Source organism: Harmonia axyridis, chromosome 6, assembly GCF_914767665.1.
Source record: "Harmonia axyridis chromosome 6, icHarAxyr1.1, whole genome shotgun sequence".
Classification (NCBI taxonomy): domain Eukaryota; kingdom Metazoa; phylum Arthropoda; class Insecta; order Coleoptera; family Coccinellidae; genus Harmonia; species Harmonia axyridis.
Window position 1 is genome coordinate 16,762,804 of NC_059506.1, and position 18,531 is coordinate 16,781,334.

Below are 18,531 nucleotides of genomic sequence, written 5' to 3' on the forward strand. Positions count from 1 at the left end.
TTTTTCTGTGTAGAACTGGAATTTGTAAACGATTATTATTATTATTGTTATTATCCCCATAAATATAATCTAAAATTTCATGTGCTGTCAGTGCTCACCTCGATAAAAATAATCATCATCGATAAAATGCAGGGACTTCATATTTCTTGTCACTGGTTTATTGATTTTTAGTTTCAGTTGCCAAGCTTTTTGTCGATCCATCAGCACTTTACTCCCCAATTTCCCTTCCACCCAAACACGATATTTATTACCAGTTTGAGGGAAAGCATGGAACTTGATATTTGTACTTTTTTTTCCAGGAAGGACACTGAGGAACTGAACAATAGCGATTCGAACGACTCATAACTGTTAAAATAATTTAAGAAAAATATAAATATTTGTAGAATATCACACAAAAACACAGCAGAATACAAGAACCTCAGAGGAATGAAAAGGACTGACTACCTCTCAGATAAGAACCATAGCAAACCATGTCAACATTTCTAGTTACTCTGATTGTCACCAGGTGGCGTAGCGCTTATGTTGATTCGCCTATAGAGGCCAATAAGAACATTTTTTTTTATCTCTATGCTCTTGGAATTATTAATATTCGGTGATAGAAACATAACCTATTATTATTAAGAAGGGGACTTAACCACTTTACTAAACAAGTTTTTTAAATAAAAACAAAACAATATTTCACATTAAATAATCACAATGCCGAAGATAAAAGCTGAAAAGAAAACAAGGGTCCATGAGACTATTGCAAAACAAGGTATGTCGTTAAATTTTATATTGATCTCTTTATCATGTTCAGTGAATATGTGAAATATGAATATTCAATTAATAAATATATTTTAGGTATACTTTTCAATAAGGATTTCGGTCAGCACATATTGAAAAATCCCATGGTTATCAAATCGATGGTGGAGAAAGCAGCAGTCAGATCAACAGATACAGTACTGGAAATAGGTCCTGGTACAGGAAATATGACGGTGGCTTTGTTGGAATCGGCAAAGAAAGTTATTGCCTGTGAAATTGACACAAGATTAGTTGCAGAACTGCAAAAACGTGTGCAAGGTACTCCTTTGAAACCAAAACTTGAAATTTTAGTTGGAGATGTTTTGAAAGCAGATTTACCATTTTTCAATTTGTGCGTGGCCAATATTCCCTATCAGATATCCTCACCTCTTGTTTTCAAATTATTACTGCATCGACCATTTTATCGATGTGCAATTCTTATGTTTCAAAAAGAATTTGCACAAAGATTAGTGGCTAAAAAAAATGATAAAATGTACAGTAGGTTATCAGTGAATACACAGTTATTGGCTAGAGTGGATATGATTTTGAATGTGAGTATATTATTGTACGCTAACAGTTTTTAGTGTTCTAATTATTTGAATGAGATTGTCTTCTTCTATCTTTCCATATTTAAAATTTGCTTTATGCTTCTACTTAATTTTCTGGTTGAAATAAGGTTGTATTCATAACCCATATAGGTGTTTCTAATTAAATGCCAATAGTTTTATGTGAATGTTCAGTACAACAAAACAAGCGTCTTTCAGGTAATTAATCACTCAGATGCTTTTCCACTTCAAGTTGAATGCCTTTCTATTCAGTGACAAAACAGCGGTTTTTTTAATATTCGTCATAGGTATGTGATATAATTCAGGAAAATTGAAGGAGTAGAAACACAAGAGGAATAGAATTCCTAAATATCAATAGAATCCGCTGAGATTTTAGCACATTATGCCTAAGGTTTAAGATAATTGTATGCTATGCAAACAAGAAAGCAATTATATCCATTTAAATGTTTCGGGTTAATTTAGAATCGCTTCATATTACTTTTTGAAATATTTGAGATTAATTGATATATTTATCCTAATTAAATAATTCCTTTAGCTCGTATTGAACATTTCACCTCCCACTAATATAAAACCTGAATGTTTCTCTTTTACTTCTAAGTGCATTTACACAACATCAAATAATAAATAGCAAGTGATAAGAAGCCAAAATGTAGTCATTAAAACAAGCTAAATAACAATAAGGCCGCTCGTCCATGGAGCACTGTTGTAATAATACTTTTGTTACTTGCCAGTTTCTTATGCGTCCTTGCGCTTTGATTCACATTGTATATCGTACCAGTCATGGATTAGGACCGTACTTGCAAGTGATAATTCGGCAAGAGACTCGCACAGTCAGTCACGAGTGATATATTGTTTGTATATTTCACACATAAATATGAATGAACACGAAGTTTAAACATGAAATTTGTCCAGAGAGTGGAAAAATATCCTTGTTCGTATAATAATAAATATTCGCAATACTTCAGGAAAGATATAACAGAAGTGGCATGGAATAAAATAGGAAAACAAATGAATATGAAGGATTAATCATCCTTTCTTCAGGACTAACGCATTCTTTCATATTTGTCTTCCTTTTAACTATTCTATTCTATTCAAAAGGAGTATGTAGGTTCCTTTTATCTTTTTGTAGAACATATGAAAATTTGCATAATGTAGTTGCAATTCTGAGGCGGCTACAAATAATCTAAATTTCGCTCTAAGTAGGGATGAACCCAGAATCGCTCACTTCTACGTCTATATCTCTGATTTAATACAAAATAGCCATCTCATGCAAATCGTCCATAATTTATCACAACACACACTTCACCTTTAATAAACCTTTGAGTACTGATATTTTACTTATAACATTTGCGTCGCTACGTGTATGAGAAATGAGTCTCCAGCTGGTTTGTTACTATGTTATTATTTCAGTTTCATCAGAAACCAGCTACTCCATAGAAGAGCGGCCTTAGAAGTACATAATGCATGTACTCAGTAAGTTTCATATCTTTCAAATGGTACTTTATAAAGCTTTCAAGTTGAAGGTTGAACAACTTCTATTTGTTAATTGATTTGGCTGCATAAATACATTTATTGAAATATGGCCCTAAACTAGAAGTAGTTAATTGTCAAGTGACAATTGTTACATGCAAATGTGCATACATGCACATTTGCTTTCACCTGCTTATCATTTCCAGCACTAATCCCATTTGCTATAAAATTGGTAGAAAAAATTTATTAAAAGAAATAAAAATGAGCAACTTATCATTTTATTTCAGGTTGGAAAGAATAATTTTCGACCTCCTCCTAAAGTAGATTCAGCAGTGGTTCGATTGGAACCAAGAAATCCACCTCCACCTATATCATATATCGAATGGGATGGCCTGACAAGAATAGCATTCACAAGGAAGAATAAAACTTTGGGAAGTGCATTTCGACAAACATCTGTACTCACAACTCTTGAAAAGAATTATAGAACTCATTGCAGTTTACATAATAAGGTAATTTTCGAAAAATTTCATAAAATCTTGATTAGAAAGTTGATATCAACAAGATTTGTAATAAAATCAAGGTGCAATTGTCAAAACAAAAATTCTGAAATATTAGAATACAGACCAAACCAGTTTAGTTTTTATCAAAAATCAATACTTTTTCTTTTCTATTTATATTTAATAGACTCCGTTTATTATTGATGGAGCCTCATTCATGCCTATAATGAAGCATTGAATATGTCACTTGGAATTCAATTAGTAAACAGATTAGGTGAATTATAAATGTTTCTGAACGTCTTGTTCCTTTTTCAAGGCTAATCATACTATTAATGAAACATATATTTAAAATAGTTAGCCAAAGTGTATGTCAGTCAATAGATCTATTGACTGACATACGTCGAAACCGTTTATTCTTCACTTTGCCTAACTATTTTAAATATATGTTTTATCAATTGTATGATGAGCCCTGAAAAAGGAACAAGACGTTCCAAACATTGGCAAAATCATAGTTGATTATTCATTTATTCTGTCCAAATTCCTGTGATAAATTGTTCAATTTCAAACATGTACGTGAATACTACAGAATAAGCTTTTAGGATAACAAATGAAGTTAAACAATATATAGATAATACTTTCCATAAAATTCCAGTGAATTAAAATCAGGTATTCAAGGTACAGTTGCACCATTAAAAATATAAACACTGTTTACGTAATCGATGTTTAGCACTAACCGATGTTTATAATTTCCACCGATTGCACCGTTTGCTAATTACCAGTGTTTAGTTAAGCGAAAGATATGTTTGGAAACATTGCATAATTTCGATGGTAATCATAAAGAAATCAAGAATTTCAGTATTACAGTATAATGTTCTGTGCTTTTGTGCCAAAGTCAACATAAATTATAAATTATCATTATATATATATCATATACAGTTTGTTTCAAGTTCGACGTTTCTGAAGAATAGGGCCTATTTTACCCGTATTTTTCTCCGTAGAATCCAACGCAATCATTGAAAAATAGGGTTCTAATTTGAAAATCGAAAGTTATGATCAAATTCTGTTCACAATATTTGATATACCCTGTGATGATATTTCTCTAGTTCAAGATATGCACGATATTCCTACATCATTCTAGTTTGAGACAGTAAATCAAGTATACGCATAGGATATTCACAGTAAAAATAATTCACATAATAGTGACTATGGAATTTCTCTCTTTTTTTCGGTTTTTTCTTAATATTTTGAGAACTATGAGGACTATCGCTTTGCGACCTTCAGGTTTTTTCGTGCAAATTTGATGTAACTTCTGTTTTTGTTAAGAAAATCCTATCATTACATTTGAAACTTCGGAGTAAAATGAACAAAACAATGAATTTCTGACTTAACGCCCCCATCGAAAGCAGCAAAAACAAATTTATCATAAGTATATTTTGTCCTCAATCAACAAGATCTAATTTGCTCAAAAATGTTGAGCCAAACTGAAGTTACAGGCATTTCAATCAGTTAGATTTCTCCCTTTCCCCTACCCTTATTTGATGTCGTAAATTCGAAAGTAATAATTCAAAAAGATAGAGAATTTTCAAAGGATTACAGTGATGATATTTTTTCTTCAACTTTATATGAAACATTTCCGAGTAAAATTCATTTTTCTACTCGACGATAGCTATTACGCCACCTAGCGGTAGAGGTATGAACTTCAAAACAATTTCCAGTGTGTTTTCTGGTGGTTTTCTTTAGTGGTAAAAATTTTTACAGCAAGTCTCTACGATGAGTGGATCCTGAGATATAGCCGCTTACCTCGCTTATTTGCCCACCCTGTACAAAAGAAACTAGAAAGTAGATGAATCCGCCTTTGCTAATCGGGCTTTAACAACTGGACAAATTATATTGGAAAATCCATTCAAAATTTTGCAATTTTCTAGTAAAACTTATCCCCTATTAATAATCCATAACTCACTCAGCTCAATTGAAGATGTATAGGTGAAACAGACAATAGTTATAGCCTATAATATATTTGATTGGAATTACCGGCGATCATTTTGATGTTTTTCTAATTCAGTTAGTAGCCTGTTGTTTCTGATCTAAGAATCCTGTAGAGAAGAGTGTGATTATTTCAGCTCTCAGTTTCAGTTCCAAATCTACAGGGAACTTGAATTATTTCATACTTGGCGTCTACATCTCAAATCTGCTCGATAAGCCTTTTGCAGGCTTATGAATAACATCATTGGTACTAAAGATTTTTGGGTGCTATGGAAAAAAGTGGTTGTCATACCAGTGAATAATAAAAGATATTAGCAATAGCTGCATCATATTTAGATATAAAGAAAATATTATACTTCTCCTTTTTCCAAAAATGACGACCTTCACAAACAGGCGGATCGACAACAATGTTCCACTGAAGTAGCTGACTCGGATTTTGAAAAAACCTTTGATACAAATTTTATGCCAGCAAATCCATTCTTGACCAAAACAAAAAAATCAAATCAATCAATTCCTCGAATCACTTAAACCATACTTCCGCTCAAGGCAATGTTTCCCTACGGAAGTCTACGATTCATTCAACATTTCGTCCTTGCTGTCATTTTTTCTGTGGTCTTTGATACTCCCTAATGTATTCGGATTCGGTTTTTTTTTTACATACTTTTACTAAATACTCAATTAATACTTGCTACAAAAATAATATTTGTTGTAGGATATCCCAGAAGATTTCAACATTAAAAATAAAATTGAAGAAATATTGGAGAGTTCAAATGCAGATAAATGGAGGGCTGCTTCTATGGACAAAGACGATTTCATGTCGTAAGTTTTTCTACCCTAATGTGAATAAAAAAACTTATTTCAGTGTTTTTCAGGTTGTTGCTGGCATTCAACAAGAATGATATTTATTTTGCATAAATACTATGTACATTATGATAAAAAAAATGGGGAAATTGTAAATAAAATAAAATTGTATTCATAGAATTTATTTTCCTCCAAAATAACTTCCATTTTAAAAGATACTTTGATGCCTCCAAGTAATAAACATAGATTATTCTATGGTTGATGCCAATGCTTGATCCATCATTTATATTATTCTAATAATCATCCGATGGAATGGCCTTTAGTTCCTTCCTTGTATTTCAACCAATGGCTTCCAAAGACTCAAATTACCATACAAGAAGGGACAACCTAAGCCAGGAGAACAAAAAAGTCACATGCTGCTCAAACTGGCGCATACAGTGCTTGTTTGAGGGTGTGTGGACGCCATGTTTTATCAAATTATCTAGCACCATTCGCGCTTTATTGTGAAGTTCATTATCATGATGCAAAATTCGGTGGTTTGCTACATATAGCATGTCTTAAACGCTTCATAACTCTCAGGTAATGACCCTTTATTAATGATTTGGTCCGGCGTTAAGTACATATGATAATAAAATTCAAATTTATTCATCACAACATATAGCATACAACATTCTAAAATACATAAGTATGATCAGAAATGTATGACCTAAGCAAAGCTTGTATTTCATACACTCCGACCAACAAAGATGAATACAAAAATATTCGCTACATTAAAAATCAACCAAATCCAAAATAACTGTCCTATAATTTATAAATAAGAAAATAAGCTCTCTAGAGGCTGCCAATATAAACTAACACATATTCTCGAATACAGAGTAAAATATACCAGAGTTTTCCACAATGTAAGTTTTCTTTTATCTTTTTTGTTCTTTACATTAATATTAAATTTCATCTCAACTGGAAGGAGGCAATATAGTTTTGGTCCATAATAAGATAAACTGTGCTGTAAATGTGTTCTATGAAATCTTGGGACTATTACATTTTTATTTTGTACAGTTCTTGTATTTTGACCATGTTCAACGATACTTTGTTTTTTTTTTCAATTGGTTTATTAAAGTTTCATGAATAAATATTTGTTGATATTAAGTTGTTTCGTCTCGTATAATCTATCAGTATTGAACAGTCTTCCAACTTTATGAATGATCTTCAATATAGTATGTTGGACAATTTCCAAGTGTTTTAAATGAGTACGAAACATACCACCCCACGGTGTAATACCATATCTTAGCACCGATCCAACCACAGCATCATAGACACGATAAAGCAATTTATCAGACATGATGTTTCTCAAATTGTAAAATACATAATAAAATTGCTTTAATCGTTTAGTCAAAAATACCACCTGCATGTCCCATCGTAAAAAACGATCAACAATGACTCCCAAATATTTAATAGAGTTTTCCATAGAAATGGTAGGACAACTACAATCGCAGATATTAACGCATTTGAAGGAGTGAATAGTCACTTTCGAAAAACTTGGTTGACCACTGATAGTCAATGAAAACGCGATGAATTTTCTTTTAGCCGAATTCATAATATAGTTTATTTCTGTCTAGCTACAGGTATAAACATTTATCACGGAGGCGTGGCCTGTACATGATTTATTCTATTACTCCTGAAATTTTACAGTAGCCATTTTTAATAAATAAATCATCAGTAAGTAGCAAAAAAAGAAAATAAACAAAAAATCTTCTGAAACTACTGAAAAACAGTTATCCATTACACATGTTCATTTGAATCTAAATAAACATATATTTTTCTACCTTATACATAAGCTAAGAGCGATAAGATACAGTGATAATAATTTCCCTAATAACAGGTGTAGATAGGAATTTCTCATATCTCATACTGGATTTATTGAAGTATCAAAGTAATTTCTGTCTAAGACAGTAGAAGTTTCAGTAAAAACTATCATTTAAAACTCTTCAGAATACGTTTTTGAGAGTAGTACTAATTCATCAAAGTTTTTTTTATATTTCTGATGTAATTATGATCCACCTTGAACCTAAATTCCAAATTATGATCATTCATCTTATCTACATACCCAGACTTATGTAGTACAACATCAATATCCCTCAAAAAGTGATCCATTTTGAAAACACAAATATCCCAGAAAAAAAAAAGTGAATTTGTGATAACCTTAAAAATATCGAGCAGTTTAGATTTACGTGGTCCAGTTCCAGATATTTTCTCGGAAACTGTGAGAGTTATTATATTTGCATTTATTTTGGTACAAAAAAAGGTTGGTGTATCTCCTAGCTTCAGTATACTTACCTTTAATTTTCAAGTATAAAATATCATTTTTCAGAAAGTTATCCAACTCGTACAATATTTTTTAACACAAGGTAGTATCACTTATAGCTGATATAATTATAAATTTTTGAAATTTTCATTCGAATTCCGTCAAACTTTGCAGTATTTTGATAAATGTGCTTGCTAGTAAAAACTAAGTACTTTTCAGATTCAAAGTGTTTAATGTTCAGCTTGTCAAAATCAACAATTTGAATTATTTTATTCTACACTAAAATATTTCAGCCATAGTTAATGTCAGCAATATCAGAACAAGTTTCAATGTGAAACTTCAATTGTCCCATCTTTACCTTCTTGTGATTGCGTCATTAGTTCACTTGGTGCAGATCTGAGGGTGAAAACAACTGGTATTTTGCTCAAGACTTCATTCCCATTTTTCTCAAGATGTCTTATCCAAGATAACAATGAATCTTTACTTGATGTCCCAGTGGCGCATATGGCGAAAATGGTACCATCGTCTTGTTCATGTACAGTCTTTCTGTCGACTATATGTTTCTGTATGGGCGGTTTAAGGTTAAATAAATTAATTTTTATATTTGTCACATCATCTTCATCATAGGAGTCGATGTCGGCTGGTGGAGGTGTAGCGTTTGCCCTAAGAATGAAATAGTTTACTTGCTTTTCTCTCAACCACACTTTGTATGCTCCCTCTACATACACAGGTTCTTTTGGATTGTGTCTCCATAGTAGTGACTGTTGAGTGGGACTCTGTGCGCTCACAATCCAAGTATCATCTATGGATTCTTCTATATCCTTAGAATGGTATTCTGTAATTGTGGCTGTAGGATCTACACCGCTTATTCTAGCTATTGCCATCCTGGCAAGTTCCAACACGTCGTTCGTTAAATCTTCAGGAATCGGAAAGGGATTAGCATGCTTGAACTTTGGCATCCAATACATCATTCTCCAGTACTTTCTTAAGGGAAATGCTCTTTTGCCAAAAATATTGATAAGTAGATCTTGCATTTCCCTGTCTGGAATGACCCCATTGTCCTCCATTTGCTGAAGAAGATCCAAAATGCATTTCTGCTGTTTGGGATAATGCATAAATTCTGCTTGTATCATACTAGTTGAAATAAATTTTCCTTTAGGTAAGACGTCTATCAGAGCGCGATACACTTCTAAATCCTTATGTACACCAAATTCCTCCATGTGCTTCAATGCAGAGTGAACAAACTCTACATGACCTCGCCGATATATCTGGTCTCTATTGATGAATATTTTTACCATATCTAAATAGGTGTTCTTGTTTTTATTTTCTATTCTCTCAAAATAGTTTGCCTGGACCACTGCTCTCGACTCTTCATTCTGAAAACTAACCGTTGTGGTATGAATGTATTTGTGTTTTTCTATTGATGTTATTCTCAGTGCACTTTTCGTTATATTGATGTTATTTCCAAAATTTGTCACGAATATTTTGGAATTCCTCAAAAATAATCTTCTCATAGCCATTTTGCTGGAACAGAAATATAAGAATCAAGCTAAGAGCAAAGAGCAAGATTCTGTCGAAAAACAGAGTAAAAAAACTCTGCAAATTTCAAAAGAACAGAAACCACACGGGGAATGAAGCAGAAGAAATATATAGGGATGAGCAGGATAACCATATAACATTAATTATGGAAGAGGTTAAACAACAATTGAAGAGAATGAAAAATAGAAGATCAACTGGCCCTGGTAATATATCAATAGAGTTGGCAAATATGCAGGTGTAGAAATAATCGAAAGACTGACGACCTTAATGAATAGATGCTGTGACATGGCAAAAACCACCAAAGAATGGAAACAAGCCGACTTAGTGTCGATTTTCAAATAAAAGGAGATAGAAGAGATCCCAATTGGTACAAATACCATAGTATTAACCGGAGTAAAGTTATTCGCAACTACACTCCGAGGCAAAAGTAGGGTCCTAGCAAAAAATGGTATATTTATGATTTTCAATATGGATATGGATTGTAATTTATTATTTAAATCAAGCAATACAGACTTTTGAAATTTATTTTCTTTTCTTGAACATTTTTGAGCCATTGCGTAGGGTGTTGAAGGGGCCGTTTCTAGATAAAAATTCATAGCTTTTTTGAATAAAGGAGTTCCGCCTTTTGCTTTCAGTATGTAGTAAACGGAGGAAACCTGAATCAAATGACATAGTTTGTCGGTCTTCGGGGAGGGGGGTAAATGCGATTTTTGGGGTATTTTCTAGTAAAAAAATCCATAACTTTTTGAATGAAAGAGTACCGTTTTCTGCTTTTAGTACAGTAAAATCCGTTTATAATGACATTGAAGGGAAATTAAAAAGACGTCATATTAACCGGACGTCATATAAAGAAGAATTTCGGAAAAATAGATGGTATTTTTTCTAGGGGGTTTGAAAAAAAGGCCCTTAATTGTACGATTCTTTTAATAAAAAAAAATAATAAAAAAACATCGTCTATTACAAAAATACTAAATATGTACAATATGTAATTTTTTTTTATTTTTTACTAAAGAAATCTGTAATTTTAGTTTGCATCTGTTTTTTCTTGCAATTATAATAGAAGCTCCTAATACCATTATGCAAGGTAGACATGGTCCAGTTCAAATTATCACTTTCCATCTGACTGAACAAATTTCGATAGTAAGTCTGCAGCTTTCAGAGCTTCTTCTGCTGTAGGCGTTCGATCTTCTTCGATTTCTTCTTCTCCATCACTTTCATACTGCTCATTTTCTGTTATATTTTTGACAATATTTTCATCTGTGGGTTCTTCGTATGTCATAAGGCTGCTGTCAATGTCAACATAATCCTTCCATACTTCCGGTGTTGGTAACAAATCTGAATTTAGATTTCGTACCCACAAAGATAAGGGTAAATCATCTTCATCATCAAATTCGTTTTCTTCTATTTCTCGGACTGGTAAATCGTCATAGGTTTCAATGAGTCCTGCATGTTTGAAACAGTTGTAAATCGTACTTTGTGAGATCTTATTCCAGGCATCATTAATCATAACAATTGCATCAAGAATTGTTATTTTCATAGGACTGTTTTGATTACAATCAAGGCCATTAATCATTTTAAGCACAAGATTTTTTCTGAAATTGCATTTAAGAGACCTTATTATTCCTTGATCCATTGGCTGCAAGACTGATGTTGTGTTGGGTGGTAGGAAAGCAAGTGTTATAGATTTCAAATCTGTAACATTAGGATGCGCCGGGCAATTATCAACCAGCAATAGAATCTTTTTCTTCTTCTTCACTAGGTTGCGATCCCAATCTCGAAGCCATCTCTCGAAAAGTTCAGACGTCATCCACGCTTTACGGTTGTTTGCATAATCAACTGGAAGCGACTTAACACTACTGAAACATCTTGGTTTTTGAGATCGGCCAATAACAAATAATTTTTTTTTCACTGTGCCGCTGAGATTTGCTGCTACCATGACGGTTAATCTCTCTTTGGATAACTTTCCTCCACAACAATTTTCTCCTTTAAATTTTAAAGTTCTGTCTGGCAATAATTTATAGAAAAAGCCTGTTTCATCTGCATTAAAAATCTCTTCATTAGAGAACTGTCTTCGCAGATTTGGCCATACAATCGTCAGCCAATTATATGTGGAACTCTGATCAACGGACGAGGATTCACCGACAATTTTGCCCGACACAATGTTATGTCTTACTTTGAATCGACTTATCCAGCTAGCAGAGCAATTAAAGTTTGGGTTGCCAAAACCAGAGGCGAAAACATTGGCCTTTTCTTGTAGCATAGGGCCGCTGATAGGTATTCCTTTATTTCTTGTGATTTTGAACCATTGCAATAACGCTTGATCAATGTTATCATATTGTGATTTCCGAAGCTTTTTTGGTTTTAAAACATTTGAATTGAATGATTCCTTGATTCGGTCCTTGTTTTTCAAAATCATTGAAATTGTCGAATGACCGACACCAAATTCTTTTGCGAGAGCTGAATTGGATTCTCCATTTTCTAGTCTGGCTAAAATTGCACCTTTCTCCTCAATACTGAATGCTTTACGACGTTGCGATGTCATTTCGGCACTATCAACGCTACCTCTCAACGGTATCGACTAGACTGAAAATTAAAAACGAACATGTCGGTACGCGTACCTATATCACGTATTCAACGTCCTATGGAAAGGGATGGATTGGTTAGCGAAAACGATCGAGCCGTCACTATAACCGAAAAAAATTCTTCGAATTAGGTCATAAAAACCGACATGTCATTATAGGCGAAGTCATTATATCCGAACAATGTTACAAGGAGTTTTATATGAAAACTAAACTTAACACTGCAATTGCGTCATATTAAGCGGTTGGTCACTATAGCCGGCGTCATAATAAACGGATTCTACTGTATGTGGTCCATAGAGGAGAACTGAAATAAATGACATATTCAATATAGATTGTCAGCCATCGGGGAGGGGGGTAAATGCGATTTTGGGGTAATTTTTAGTGAAAAATCTATACCTTTTTTGAATAAAGGAGTTTTCTGCTTTTAGTAAGTGGTAAACGGAGGAAAACTGAATCAAATGACACTCCATATAGTTTGTCAGCCATCGTGGAGGGAGGTAAATGCGATTTTTGGGAGTATTATCTAGTAAAAATCGAGCAATACAGACTTTTGAAATTTATTTTCTTTTCTTGAACATTTTTGAGCCATTGCGTAGGGTGTTGAAGGGGCCGTTTCTAGATAAAAATTCATAGCTTTTTTGAATAAAGGAGTTCCGCCTTTTGCTTTCAGTATGTAGTAAACGGAGGAAACCTGAATCAAATGACATAGTTTGTCGGTCTTCGGGGAGGGGGGTAAATGCGATTTTTGGGGTATTTTCTAGTAAAAAAATCCATAACTTTTTGAATGAAGGAGTACCGATTTCTGCTTTTAGTATGTGGTCCATAGAGGAGTACTGAAACAAATGACATACTCAATATAGATTGTCAGCCATCGGGGATCTATACCTTTTTTGAATAAAGGAGTTTTCTGCTTTTAGTAAGTGGTAAACGGAGGAAAACTGAATCAAATGACACTCCATATAGTTTGTCAGCCATCGTGGAGGGAGGTAAATGCGATTTTTGATAGTATTATCTAGTGAAAAATTCATAAATTCTTCGAATGAAGGATTACCGATTAGTTGAAAAAACTCAATTGGAGAAAATGATATACTCCATATAGTTTGTCAGCCATCGTAGAGGGGGGGTAATGCGATTTTGGGGGTATTTTCTAGTAAAAATTACATGACTTTTTTGGAAAGAAGAAGTACCCTTTTCTGCTTTCAGTATGTGGTAAACGGAGGAAAACCGAATCCAATGACATACCCCATATAGTGTGTCATCCCTCGCGGAGGGGGTAAATGCCATTTCTGCAATATAAAAGAATATATTATTTTCTGCGATTGAGTTTTATCAACTAATCGGTAACCCTTCATTCAGAGAAGTTATGAATTTTTTACTAGATTATACCTCCAAAATCGCATTTACCCCCTCCGCGAGGGCTGACACACTATATGGGGTATGTCATTGGATTCGGTTTTCCTCCGTTTACCACATGCAGAAAAGGGTACCCCTTCATTCCAAAAACGTCATGTATTTTTTACTAGAAAATACCCTCAAAATCGAATTAAACCCCTCTACGATAGCTGACAAACTATATGGAGTATGTCATTTTCTCCTATTGAGTTTTTTCAACTAATCGGTAATCCTTCATTCAAAGATATGAATTTTTCACTAGATAATACCCCCAAATCGCATTTACCCCCCTCCACGATGGCTGACAAACTATATGGAGTATGTCATTTGATTGTTTTCCTCCGTTTACCACTTACTAAAAGCAGAAAACTCCTTTATTCAAAAAAGGTATAGATTTTTTACTAAAAATTACCCCAAAATCGCATTTACCCCCCTCCCCGATGGCTGACAATCTATATTGAATATGTCATTTATTTCAGTTCTCCTCTATGGACCACATACTAAAAGCAGAAAACGGTACTCTTTCATTCAAAAAGTTATGGATTTGTTACTAAAAATTACGCATTTACCCCCTCCTTGAGGACTGACAAACTATATCGAGTATGTCATTCGGTTCGGTTTTTCTCTATTGACCACATACTAAAAGCAGAAAACAGTACTCCTTCATTCAAAAAAGTTATGGATTTTTTACTAGAAAATACCCCCATAATCGCATTTACCCCTCTGCCTGAGGCCTGACAAGCTATATGGACCATGTCATTTGATTCAGTTTCGTGGTAAACAAAAAGCTATGAATTTTTATCTAGAAATGGCCCCTTTAACAACCCTCTGAATGGCTCAAAAATGTTCAAGAAAAGAAAAAAATCAAGTCTATATGCTGGATTCAAATAATAAATTACAATTCATATCCATAATGAAAATCATAAATATACCATTTTTTGCTTGACCACTGCTTTTGCCTCGGGGTGTACTTGAACCCTGAAAATTTCAAGTCGACATTCTACCCGAGAATTATCACATATATGACGATCAACAGGTTTTAAAATAAAAAACCTCATTCCTTCATTGTGCAATGAAAAATTATTACACTACAAGGTACCAGATTATATAATAAAGAGGCCATGAAAGTCTTATCAGATAAAATGTTAGTTTTAGTTGATTTATTACAATAATGAATATTTGGAACCGCTTCACGGACAAAAATTGAGTTTGTCTGAAATGATTCAAGTAAGTCCTTCACTGGAACCAAATTTGTGAATTCTCTAAGTTGCATATATCTATAAAGTATGATTTCGTATATTAAATTTCTGTTATATTCATCCAACTTAAATTGAAATAGCAACTTTCAAATCAACAACTTTAATCCATTCTATACCTAATATTATAATTATAATATTTTATGGATTATGATATGGTAACATTTAATTTGAAGGAGTATGAAATATAGATATACTATTATATTTTTTCTGTTAGAATTTCCTTGTTTTCAACTCCTGAATCAAAAATGCTTTTATATTAGGATCATTAACTTTTTCATTTATTTCCTTAATGGCACTTTCTCCACTATCTTTGAAGTATTCACTCATTTTATCTGCATATTCAAGCCAAACACAATTCGCACAACCAGACATACAGCAGGTGGTTGGTTCTTCAGGTAACTGAATGGTATCATTACTACACATGCCAACATTTTCGTTACCAGTCTTTTCTTCAGCGTCCGAATTCCTTTTTAAATCTTCTATGTGTTCTTTATGTTGAGTTTCAGAATAACCATGGTCTTTATTGAAAGTACAGATATAATACACCAAAATTTCAGACGGGAGCTTTCGGTATATATCGTTAAGCTTAACCCATAACACACCTATTTAGAAACACTTTACACTCAAAACATCAAGTATTAGGTAAAATTTGAACTTACCATTCGCAAGAATTTTTGTTATCATATTAGGGCCTGTTAATTGTCATTATAAACTTAACCTATTTCTTTAAAACATATAGCATAGAGCAAAAATGACATATGATCATAGACCTAATATCACATATATATGATATAAGGTCTATGCATATGATATATTCTCGATTCAAGGGTAGACTGCGTCCGCTCCAGCATTCGTTTTCAAGTGTAGGTAGGATCGTTGTATACATACATTGTACATATATTGTATATATAAACGAAAGGATTTCGTGGTTATTTATTGTGATATTTATTTTTTCAGGAAAAAAATACGAAGAATGAAATTAGTTTTTTTCTCAGTTTAACCGAATATATCCGCTATTTAGAAGTAACTAGAAACAATATAGGAATGTAATAGTAGGTTAAAAAATATCTCTATATTTTAGCAGAACAAGCCTCTAACGTGGTGAATTGTAAATATTGAATTAAGAAGAATGATGATTATGAATTGAAAGGAAAACAATAATACTTTGCCCAGATACAGCTGGGAATGGCAATTCCAAATTTAAATGTTTGCCATTTCATTGTTTTTTCAACAATAATTCATTTTTAGAAATCAAGGTGCCCTTTGATCAAGAAAACAAACATATGTTATTTTCTTTGAAAGAACATATATCGATAATATGTTGCATCATATTTGTACTTCTGAATGATTGAATAATGTATTTATTTCATGAAGTTGAATAACAGTTATTTTATTTTCACTTTTTTATTTTTAAAAATGAAAATTTTTATTCCCTGGTTCACACATTCAATATGGACCCTTGCTCTGACTATGAATATATTTTGGTCAACCTTTTGAAGAGAAATCTGTTTTCCGTTTCTCATAAATAGTGAGCGAATCATCACTCTATTTTGATTCTTAAACTAACATTTCAATTGTTTTCAACATTTCAAAAGAATTCAACCTTAATAAGTTTTTGATGTTTTAATATTATCACAAATTGTCCTTATTGATAATGTTCTGATCTGTATGGAAACATCCTAGTACTTCACTTCTGCTAAAGCGATTCGGCAGACCTGTGAATCGTTTCCTAAAATTTAAATATCATCATTTGATTCAACTACAATATCTCAATACTTTACCTGAGCATGAAGTTCATTCTCTTCTTGATTTTGTATCATTAGATCACAGTCAGGTTTCAACTGAAAATTTTGCAAATATTAGAATTATTTGAATTGATGCGCAGAAACCGGTTGTGTTGTTATCAAGTGACTGAGTCATCTTTTAATGATCGGGTCAGCGTTGCCAACCCAAAATCTTGAGATTACCGTATCAGGGACGAGAAATTACCGTATTTGGGACACTTTTACCGTACACAGAACCACAAAAGTACATAGAGAAAGAGATAAACAATTCTTTCTATTCTATGGCCATACCTAACCTACAAATTGTAATTTAAACTTGTCAAAATTTAACTAAGCCCTAAATCAAAGATTAGGGAGAGAAAGAAAAAATGCTTTGTCAAATTAGTGGAATTTTTAATTCAATTGAATAAACATAATAAAATGTACAGAAGAATATATACATGAAAATAAGTAATATATAAGTAATCTTAAATGTGAACTCAATATTTCTTCGTTGGGAACACTGGGTAGTTGGTATTGTCGCATAACAATATGGCGACGGTGAATATGGTCAATTCATTGCATAGATTTCTTAGTTTTTGATTTTTTGTATTCACTTAACAAGCTTAACAAGCACATTTCTTTCAAGTCATCATCATATCTTCTGTTGAATTTATTAACAAAGTTTGCTTTCAACTCATTAGCAAAAATAATATGAGCATCTTTGGAAAGGTATCGTTTTGATTCACATATCAATCTTGAGATATTTCGAAGACTTAAGAATGAAGAGAGAGGTTAACAGATGATTTTTACAGGTTGTTATTTTACAAGAACATAGAATGTTGTGCTATTACACAGAAATAAAACTTCTTTTTATCGATACATTACAATTTCAAAAGCCACTATTACAATGAGCTCAAAAAAAAAAAATCGCAATTGAAATTACGAAATTACCGTATTTCGGCGTACGGTAGCCCATTCGGACCGTATACCGTATTTGGCATCAATTTACCGTACAAATACGGTAATTACCGTACGGTTGGCAACGCTGGATCGGGTAGTAACTGGGGGTCTGCTACGAGGCTGCGCAGAAACCGGTTGTGTTGTTGTCAAGTGACTTTGAGTCATCGATCTGGTACCAACTGGGAGCCTGGGACCGTATAAAGAGATGAGCGATATTTCACGAACTGTGATTTAATCACTGATATCAGACTGTCACAGGTAGTCACGGTTCCGAAAAACGAATACAGAGCGTGACGGGATCACTGTTTGAACATTTCACAGATATTTTCAGGGCATATCAACGTCCGTGCAATCGTAAATTATGAAGCCAGCCTGATGTTTTTATTGCTTCGGAACCTTTGTCGGCACTTACTGATGCACTCTAGCCACATAAGTTCCGTGCGAACAATTGTTTTCGAAAGCCGGACAAATATTAACAGAACGCGTCGAAGCAGGCTAACTAATAAAAAAACTCAAATGATTCTCTTCCTCAATTGTAATATGTCGTTAGTGGAGAATGAATAGGAATAATTGTTTTTTTTTCTCTGGAAAAATTTATCAAATATAGTTAGGAAATTCGATTATTTAGGGACTG

General features: G+C 33.1%; 3 protein-coding genes across 3 annotated transcripts; 1 reads left to right on the forward strand and 2 right to left on the reverse strand.

Annotated features, from left to right (window-relative positions):
- Window positions 1-558: 558 nt before the first annotated feature.
- LOC123681783 (probable dimethyladenosine transferase) lies at window positions 559-6,274 on the forward strand. The gene is made up of 5 exons (XM_045620073.1): window positions 559-754; window positions 841-1,331; window positions 3,104-3,325; window positions 6,009-6,115; window positions 6,169-6,274. The coding sequence occupies exons 1-5, from the start codon at window positions 697-699 to the stop codon at window positions 6,209-6,211; spliced, it is 921 nt and encodes a 306-aa protein (XP_045476029.1). The 5' UTR covers window positions 559-696; the 3' UTR covers window positions 6,212-6,274.
- Window positions 6,275-8,611: 2,337 nt separating this feature from the next.
- Window positions 8,612-15,938, reverse strand: LOC123681782 (evolutionarily conserved signaling intermediate in Toll pathway, mitochondrial). Its single transcript, XM_045620071.1, has 2 exons — window positions 15,831-15,938; window positions 8,612-9,923 (listed from the first exon to the last, which is right to left on the reverse strand). The coding sequence occupies exon 2, from the start codon at window positions 9,917-9,919 to the stop codon at window positions 8,726-8,728; it is 1,194 nt and encodes a 397-aa protein (XP_045476027.1). The 5' UTR covers window positions 9,920-9,923; window positions 15,831-15,938; the 3' UTR covers window positions 8,612-8,725.
- Window positions 11,047-12,480, reverse strand: LOC123683093 (tigger transposable element-derived protein 4-like). Its single transcript, XM_045621995.1, has one exon. The coding sequence runs from the start codon at window positions 12,478-12,480 to the stop codon at window positions 11,047-11,049; it is 1,434 nt and encodes a 477-aa protein (XP_045477951.1).
- Window positions 15,939-18,531: the final 2,593 nt, after the last annotated feature.